This window comes from Bubalus bubalis, chromosome 1 (genome assembly GCF_019923935.1).
Source record: "Bubalus bubalis isolate 160015118507 breed Murrah chromosome 1, NDDB_SH_1, whole genome shotgun sequence".
NCBI lineage: Eukaryota > Metazoa > Chordata > Mammalia > Artiodactyla > Bovidae > Bubalus > Bubalus bubalis.
In genome coordinates this window covers 80,740,363-80,750,493 of record NC_059157.1, presented here as the reverse complement: position 1 = coordinate 80,750,493, position 10,131 = coordinate 80,740,363, and the positions used below count along the sequence as shown (strand labels likewise).

Sequence of the window (10,131 nt, the reverse complement as noted above, 5' to 3'; positions counted from 1 at the left end):
AGATGAGTATTGATTGACATTTTTGTACCAAATTCTACTTCTCTCAAACTCAGTGATCTCCATCCATGACATTAACATTCAGTAATAGAATATGACATTGGGCTGCATTCTTCAGTAAGAGAAATTGCTATTCTCCTCTGCTCACGTTCTATTAGCAAACATGTCAGTTGCTAAAGAAATCCTTTTGCCAAAAGTAGGAAATGAGGAAAATCAAGTAAACATATAAATCAGTTGTTTCATTAAACTCAGTGTGTGAGACTCCTTGTTTACTAATTTTAAGGGTCTAAAAGGAAGTTTTGTTTTTCGCTGACAAATGTCCATATAGTCAAAGCTATGGTTTCTCCAGTAGTCAAGTACAGATGTGAGGTGGACCGTAAAGAAGGCTGAGCACCAAAGAATTGATGCTTTCCAACTGTGGTGCTGGAGAACACTCTTGAGAGTCCCTTGGACTGCAAGGAGATCAAACCAGTCAATCCTAAAGGAAACCAACCCTGAATATTCATTGGAAGGACTGATGCTGAAGGTGCTCCAAAATTTTGGCCACCTGATGTGACCAGATGACTCACTGGAAAGGATCCTGATGCTGGGAAAGACAGAGGGCAGAAAGAGAAGAGGGCGGCAGAGGATGAGATGGTTAGAGAGCATTACTGGCTCAATGGACATGAGTTTGAGCCAACTCTAAGAGATAGTGAAAGACAGGGAAGCCTGGCGTGCTGCAGTCCATGGGGTCGCAGAGTCAAACACGCTTATTGACTGAACAAGAAGCAGCATAACTTACAAATTTACAGACAATGCTCATGAAAACTAGAGCATTTTATAAGTATAGCCAAATCAAAATGACTCTATTCTTTCCTTTGGGTCCCAAAGTCTTTTGTGGCATTCATGTTTGACTAAAATTGTTTTAAAAAATCTCTAAGACTTATCTGTTTAAAGATTTAAAAATGGTTACCCCCTGCAAGTTCCAGGAAAGAAATTATCAGATAAATTTCATGTGAAACCACCAATTATTAGACATTCCACTCACAAGCATCAGTTCTATACCAACTGCTAGTTCTTAAACAGACATATAAACAGCATCGTTATCTAATTTTTCCTTCCAAGAAAGTAATAAAAATCATTCTTTTGAAAAATTACCAGATATGCATATAACTTTAGCAGAAATCAAAAATAGAGTAAAAGAGATAAGGGGCAAAAATCCATAACAGCAATAAATCTTTATTGAGATTTTTTTTAACAAAATAATTTTAAAAACAAAAACCCCCACATGTAAACAAGAAAGTAAATAAAGTTAGTTGGCATTATTATGTACATCCAAGAATCAAAACAAGTCCTGTGTTAACATTCCATAATCAAGTAAAATGTTTTGACCCATCAATGTTCAGGGTACCTATATTTAATGTCATCAATAATGAAATCTTATCTTTGAACATTATAAAATGGTTTATGGATTAAAAAGTTTAGGTTTTCATTTTTCTCATCAATCCTTATGCCATATGTTCACTAGTCCTAAAATGTATTTATGTTGTTCATATTAGTCCAAAACATCCATTGTCCCAAATTAACCAGGTTACAGTTATTTGATCTCCTCCAGAAGAGTTTTTAAAGGGTGGGATGTGCTAAAATCCATATATGACAACATCATTTTTCAAAGCTAACCTAATTCTAAATTCTATCTAACTAATCTGCCATGTCTTCATTTCTTCTCACTTTCTATACATACATTAAATACCATAGCAACTTTACCTTAAAAAATGCAGTTAATACATTAATACACATTCAGGCAGCAATTTCTGACAAAGTTGTAGTTTATTTACCAAGAAAAAAATGTTAATTTTTAAAATTTAGGTTGAGTACTGTTTTAGTAATGTTACTTAATTGAGAATGATGGCATCATCAAACCCCAGTGAGGGTTTGATATACACATTAATACAATTCAAAACTAAAGAGATTAAATTATAATTCATATGGAGGAAACTTCCTCAGTTCTGGGAAGAAAGACCAAAATATATTGTTTTATTAATATAAAATGTTATTAATTCAGTGTCTGTTTATGCTAATTGTATTTAATTCACTTTATAAGCTTAAAAAAAAAGTGCCTGGCTAATTTTTGCAAGAGGCTTCAATTTGAGTTTAAAAGGTAGTTCTTTTCTGTCAGTTAAAATAATTTAAAGATGTGCACAATATGTACTGTTTAAGGCAGGTGCCAAGCACATTTTCAAAGGTAATAAACTTACCAAGTAGAATGTTCTCCCAAAGGAAAAGAAAAGAAAAGCTCATAACAGTTTTTGTTTAAGACAGATGTTCAAATAGCACTCTTCTTTTAGGTGATTTAAAAATAATTTGACAGCTGAACCACCAATGGTCATAATACATATCATTTACAAAGGACAAGTAACAGACACAAAATTAATGGTATGCTTTTAATATTCTTACAAGTCTCTTTCAGTTGGTGCCTCGTGGCTTTAACAAGATTTGTATTCTGTGGAAAAAGATTCAGAACATAAATACAGTAAGGAATGAATATAATTTCTCTATGCCATGCAGAAAAGAAGTCAACATTTTACACGTCATCACTCTCAAAGAGTTCTAATTAAAATCCAAACTGTTCCCATTTTTGCATCATTGTCATTCTTTGGCAAAAGATTCAAAATAGCCATGGGTTAGGAAAAACTGTTTACTCATAGTCTTCATTTTTGCAAAATAAATGTGCTTTGTAAAAGGAATCTTCACTGTGCCTGGTTTATACTAAATAATTATAATAGGCAAAATATAATGGCTTTTTAAATTAATCTACTCCTAAAGCTTTGAGTTGCCGTTCAATCTCTTCATCGGAGATTGTAGACTTTGAAGTAGAGGCAGATGGTAAGCTTCGGGCAGCTGATGGAGCTTTGGCCATCTATATTAAAGAGAGAAAAAGAGGAAAAAAAATGTATTAACAAACTTTCGGGTTAGGACATAAAGGATATGCTGCAAGAGGTGTAATTTACTTTTCAAGTAGATATTAAAAAACACACACCTAACATAAAGGAAAACTTAAAACAATGAAGTGAAGAGAAAGTATTTCCATCTGAGAGAATAGGACATTCATTCATACCTTTCCAGAGATTTCAATTCCAATTTCATCAAGAACTTGATTCACAATATCTTGGCTTTCTTCTTCATCATCGGAGCCATCAAAGATGTCATCAAGTGTGTCATTAACTTGAGGGGAGAAGAGAAAACAAAGTCGTTACTTTCAAACAGATTTCAGGTTAGGTTTATATTTTCAGAAAAAGGCCCAGCAATGTAATTTACACAGTGCAAATAAAATCTATGAATAGATGGAGAAAAGTAAATACCTTAGATAGTTTACACTTAAGAACAGAAAAAAAAAGAAAACAAAAAAACCAAAAAAAAACAGACTCTGATAAATGGAAAGGTAAATGATTATAAAAGTTTCAAATGGAAGAGATGACACCCATCTGGAAGGAAGAAATACTTGAGATGGTCACTGAAGGACACATAGAGATACAGTAGCATGAGCAAAGACACAGTGGAAAGCAACAGGGATACATGTAAGGAAGAGTAAGCTCTTCTGTTTGACTATGTAAGATGTATAAATGGGAAGTGGTTGGGAAGGAAAGAATTTAAAAAACTGGCCTATGATTGTTATTAACATGATCACTGGGGAAGGTCCCAGAGGAAGAAAGACAAGTAACCTAGCCTGATCTCACTGTAAGTACCCTGCTAATTGGTTGTCTGGTAAACAGACTAATACTTGCCAGCAAGAGAGTCCCTGTTTATGAACTTAGCAGGCTGTTTTTGTTTTAGGATTGTTGTAGCTACAACCTATGGGTTTATATCTATGAGTCCCTTGAAAATAACACATAAGATAGGTGACCATCTGAGGTATAAATTTAATATATTTCCTACACTTTGTGAATGTTCTGTTCAACATGAAATAAGCAAACAGATTAGACATATCATCTATGATGCTTATGTCTGTTATGGGAAGAAAAGATTTGGAGAGTCATTTTGGATGGCCCCGACCCTCTCCCTGTTCTGCATGAGTATCTTAATAGCTTGTATCCTTGACATTGCTAATAAAGCTTGATATTGGTTAAGATCTCTACTGAGCATTGTTTGATAATTTTGATTTTTTTGTGTTAGTTTAATAGTATAAAATCAACTGGAAAAAGCTAAAGAGCTTAAGACCAAAAAAAAAAAAAAAAAAAAGGAACACCATCCCTGAAGAAGTAAAGTGAATGCTAAACTTTTATTCAGAATCTCAGTTCTTACACTTAGTAACTGGCCAACTTTACGGGAAGTCACTTTACCACTCTGGGCCTCAATATTTGCATTGAGAAAAGAAAGGGACTTGATCTGAAAATTGTGTTTGATTTATGATGTGGGACTTTATTTTTGTAGTCAGAAAAGTGCCACTATGGGAATCTGATCAGCATGCTCAGAAGTAAGCCTCCAGAAAAATTATTTAGCAGTGATACTCAGATGGTAGTGAAGTAACAAGGGCTGTAGGGAGTCCAGGTTAGAGTTAATAAGAGCCTGAATGAAAAACTACTCACAGAAAAAAATGAAAGAAGAGGATAGAGAAGCAGCACCAGAATGGTGTAATCAGGATTAGCAGAGAAAAATGTTTTCAGGAAAAGTGTTAACAAAATTAAAGACGTAATACAAATTTCCCAAAGATCTTGTTTCCAAAACCTGAATGTGAACAAGCATTGGAACAACACTGTAAAATATAAATTCTAATTTGAAAAAGAAATGTCCATCTAAACCTTGTATTTATCTTTGGATGAAAATACTAATGTTAATACACTTTATTGAAAAAATGAGTAACCACCAATAACTACTATTCTTTCAGACTTGCAAATTACTAAAATACAAATGAGAACAACAGTGATAGATAGGAATTTTAAATACAGGCTTATTGATTCTCTTCACTATGGCTTAATGGAATATTTAATTCCTCCACTAAGATCTGCTCATACCTGTGCCATCACTGGAATCCACATAAACATGTTAGATACTATGATCATTATATAAATGGCAGTTCTCTCAGTCACTAAAAATTCACTAATGATGTTTTTGAAAAATTATATTTTTAAAAGTAAAGGTTAAAATAAAAACTAAAGAGTTTTTGAAACTCTCAAAGACATATGCATGTGTGCTCAGTCATGACGGACACTTTGTATCCCCATGAAAGATAGCCCATGAGGTTCCTCTATCCAGAGAATTCTCCAGGTAAGAATACTGGAGTGGGTGGCCATTTCCCTCTTCTCCAGAAAGTCTTCCCAACCCAGGGATCAAACCCAGGTCTTCTGTATTGCAGGCAGATTAGATTCTTTACCATTTGAGCCATCATGGAAGCCCCAAGAATACTGGATTGGGTATCCATTCCCTTCTCCAGGGAATCTTACTGACCCAGGGATTGAACCTGGGTCTCCCGCATTGCAAGCAGATTCTTTACCATCTGACCCACCAAGGAAGCACAGTGTCATTAAACCACAGAAGAAAAATAGATACTCTGAAATAAAATACTAGGACTTTCGTGAATTTAGTAATCCTAGTAATTTAGATAGTACTTTATACAATAAATGCTGTCAAATTAAAATGCTAGGAGATAAACAACAGCTAAACTGACATATCCCTATAGAGTTGTAAAATAGTTAGACACTATCTTTGTGAAACAATGATGCCAGTTTTGACGTATTATACAAGTAACAATTCAATGTATTATACAAGTAAGAATTCAATGTTGACCAGGGTGCTATGAAGGGTCACTCCTTTGTTATCGATGAAATAAAGATCACATAGTCCTTCTGAAATAATCTGGTAGTTTGAACCAAATTGGGAGTCCTTTGGACAGCAAGGAAATCTAACCAGTCCATCCTAAAGGAAAACAGTCCTTTGGAAGGACTGATGCTGAAGCTGAAACTCCAATACTTTGGCCACCTGATGCGAAGAACTGACTCATTTGAAAAGACCCTGATGCTGGAAATGATTGAAGGTGGGAGGAGAAGAGGACGACAGAGGACAAGATGTTTGGATGGCATCACTGACTCGATGGACGTAAGTTTGAGTAAACTTTGGGAGTTAGTGATGGACAGGGAGACATGGCATGCTGCAGTCCATGGGGTCACAAACAGTCACACATGACTGAGCGACTGAACTGAACTGATGAACCAAAAGTCTTATAAAAGTTAATAGTCTAAGAACACTGAAGAAATTCAGCAAAGATATTACAGAAACATATTTATCAAAGGACTGTCAAATAAACTGAACATTTTAAAACAATCTTATCAACCAATATAAGAATTGCTCAATAAATTAGGATATATTGATGTTATATAATATTAAAGCCATTAAAAAAAAACAGAAAATTCAAGGTTAAGAGGACATCTTTATGTTATACTACTATGTTTTTTAAAGGCAAGATAAGATTCAAAATCATCTATGTTATCTCACTTTATAAGATATAGAAAAATATAGGAAAGAAATAAATAATATTAACACTGCTGCTGCTGCTGCTAAGTCGCTTCAGTTGTGTCCGACTCTGTGCGACCCCATAGACGGCAGCCTGCCAGGCTCCCCCGTCCCTGGGATTCTCCAGGCAAGAACACTGGAGTGGGTTGCCATTTCCTTCTCCAATGCAGGAAAGTGAAAAGTGAAAGTGAAGTCGCTCAGTCATGTCCAACTCTTAGCGATCCCATGGACTGCAGCCCACCAGGCTCCTCCGTCCATGGGATTTTCCAGGCAAGAGTACTGGAGTGGGGTGCCATTGCCTTCTCCAAATATTAACACTACAGGTGGTATAATGATAAATTTGTTTATAGCCTTATTCCTCTTATTCCTCATATTTGTACCACAGTATGTAGTTTATACTCAACAAGAAGAAAATTAAATATTAAATTTAGACTCTGGAAGGGGAAAAAGAAGAATGAAAGAGCTCCATTATCTCTACCTCTAATATAAATAGATCTTCTAGAGTATGAAATATATAAGATCTTCAATAATATGAAAAAATATATCTTCTGTATATTTACAGATCTTCTACAGTATGAAATAATCAACACAACTCTTAAGATTATCTAACTTATACTAGGAAGCACTGTTTTATTCACAAGTTGGTTTTGATTCTCTAATCTATAAAGTAAAATTGCCAAGGCCAAATAGCACAGAAATAAGCCATCACATATTTTACATTTTTCTTTCAGCTAAATGTTAATAGAATTTTGAGCCTTACACAAAAACTTGATGAAATTCCAATATAGTCATCTATTTAGAAGAGAGCTGCATTATTTCTCATTTGTGTTTTCATGGGTGAGAATATGAGGTTGTTAGTAAATAAACTTGCTAATTGAAAGATGAAAAAACTGAAAATTTCATTACAAGTGATTAAACTTACTCATTTCTTCAGTCATTTCCATTTTCATGTTTTCCTTCTGGAAATTCTGCATTGTTTGTAATGTCTTTTGTGGATCCATCTTCTTGTTTACTGCCTGCATTGTCTTTAAACATATGAAAAGATTCATGTTACATACATAATTATGAAAATTTTATTATGGAATAAGTCCAAAGGGAACACATCAATAAAGGTAGTTTTTTTAAAAGATAAACATTCTGCCATTATTAAACATGAAAGTGTTAATATTATAAAAAAAAATTAAACTACTCATTTGGAAACCATCTGCTTAATATCTATATAATAAAGGCCACTGTGGAAAAACTCATCTGAACAGTAGGCAAAACATTATGTAATAAAAAAATACTGCTAACAAAATCCATTGCTACTCATATAGGAAAACTACATTTGCCTGTTATGTGGCAAGCAGGTAATGGCTAAATTTTAAAAAAAAATTAATTTTTTTCCAAAAATTTTCATGTCTGAATTAAAGGACACTTATTTAACCTATTTATTCATTTAAAACCATGATTTCAAGAAATGATAAAAACATTGAGCTTTGCAAAAAATATGTGAACATTTTATATTCACAAATAATTTAATTAAAACAAATTAATGATATAAAGTATGGCCAAAATATTTTATATATTATTATCATATATGTATCTGGGTATATGTGTTTATTGTATGTGTGTTATATGTCAGTTCAAAGATAGGAAGCAAACACAGTCTTTTATGCATGCTGCAGCCAAAGTAATTTTTTCAAATACAACACTGTACCCTCCCATCCCCCACCAGCTCACACATACCTAATTCTCTAGGGGCTTTGCGTTGTTCTTAGCACTTAAAACTCAATTCCATAAATTGACTTGTGAGACCAAACATCCTAACCCTGCCTAACAAGCCAGTCTCATTCTGCACCACTGCCCTCTGGGTACACTGATCTTCTATTTCCTTAAATGTACTGTGTTCCCTCCCACCACAGGACCTCTGCATATACTGTCCCTCTGCTGGAATGCTCTTCTTTACTTGCTTTCACTATAAATATTTCAGATTTCAGTTTCTCACCTTAGGGCAGCAGTTTCTGACACCCTAGGTTAGAACAGATATTCCTGTTAAATCCTACTCACTACAGATAAAAGTTTATGTATTGGTGTAAATTATATGACTTAATTTGCAAATTACAGTACTGTTACAAAAATATACTAATAACAACTACAATGCTGACAGTGATAACAGAGCAGCTACTGCTGATATATATTATTTCCGTGTGCCAGGCACTGTTCTAAGCACTATATGTATAAAATATAATAATATTTAAAGTTAAATACATTAAACCTAACAAGTCTTTATGTGCTGCTGCTGCTAAGTCGCTTCAGTTGTGTACGACTCTATGCGACCCCATAGACAGCAGCCTACCAGGCTCCTCCGTCCCTGGGATTCTCCAGGCAAGAACGCTGGAGTGGGTTGCCATTTCCTTTTCCAATGCATGAAAGTGAAAAGTGAAAGTGTATTACCATTTGCTCTCTATTACAAATGAAGAATGAAGAGCTTGTTGAGATCACACAGCTATCAAGTAAGATATGAACCTAAGTAATCTGACTCCAAAGCCCATGTTTCTAAACACTGAATTAAAGGGAAAAAAGTAAAAGTGTTAGTCATTCATGTCCAACTCTTTATGATCCCATGGACTGTGGCTTGCCAGGCTCCTCTCTCCATTGAATTTTCCAGGCAAGAATACTGGAGTGGGTAGCCATTCCCTTCTCCAGGGAATCTTCTTGACCCAGGACTGAACCCGGGTCTCTTGCATTACAGACAGATTCTTTACCATCTGAGCCACCAGGGAAGCCCAATCACTGAACTAAAACTACCTCTCAAATGGGCTGCTTTGTAAATAGACTTTAATCAGCACTTGCCTGGTTATGCTTCCCATTTCGTCCCCATCACTTATTATAGTTCCTACTTAGAGGACCTAAACAAATATTTCTTGAATCAACAAATTTTAAGAAATTTAAGTGAAAATTCTAATTCGTACATTGCTATATGGCAGGACCACATTAGGTATGCTTTCTTCCCCTATCACTTGCAGAAAATTGCAAAATGAGTTGTCTTCTTCCTCAACGTTATTGAAAGGTTATCCAGCTCTGGTGTGTGATCTTCAGATAGGACCTTATCTTAAAATTAGATAGATATTTAGTTCTATCGATTTGTAAAACCAAAAAAGGAAAACAAAGTTTTTTTGCTCTTAACCATGCATTTCCACTGTAAATGACTAAGATCCATCAAAAGTAAGTAAACTGACAGAATAAGCTTTATTCAGAATAAACAGCTTTGAAACAATCTGTTTTTTAAGGAACACAATGTGCCACTGTACTTACTGTACATAAAATGGACACGTTCTATTTCATGTGTTCTGTGGTCTAAAAGGCAATTTTAGTTAATCCTCATTATTTCTGAATTCCTTATTTGTGAATTTGTCTACTCACTAAAATGTATTTGTAACCTCAAGTCAATACTTGCAGTACTTTTATGCTCGTTTGTGGACGTGCACAAAGTAGCACAAAGTTTGAGTGGCCCAACAAGCACAATTCCAGCTTAGGTCTCCCAAGATGACACCCTGCCATCTTGACTCAGCACTAATAATGTAAATTAGTGTCATCTTTGTGGACTATTTTTTTCCTTTTGGTTGGTGATATCACTGTTTAAAATGCTCCTCTAAGCATAGGACT

General features: G+C 34.6%; 1 protein-coding gene across 2 annotated transcripts in view; it reads right to left on the bottom strand.

Moving 5' to 3' along the window:
- Positions 1 to 1,199: 1,199 nt before the first annotated feature.
- CHMP2B (charged multivesicular body protein 2B) overlaps positions 1,200 to 10,131 on the bottom strand; it is a 30,181-nt gene continuing 21,249 nt past the window's right edge. For both annotated transcript variants that reach the window (XM_006069116.4, XM_006069115.4), the window contains 3 exons: positions 7,406 to 7,508; positions 3,095 to 3,201; positions 1,200 to 2,896 (listed from right to left, as the gene is read on the bottom strand). In XM_006069116.4, the coding sequence (XP_006069178.1) occupies positions 2,786 to 2,896; positions 3,095 to 3,201; positions 7,406 to 7,508 (321 nt within the window). In that variant the 3' untranslated portion in view covers positions 1,200 to 2,785. The remainder of the gene's footprint in view (positions 2,897 to 3,094; positions 3,202 to 7,405; positions 7,509 to 10,131) is intronic.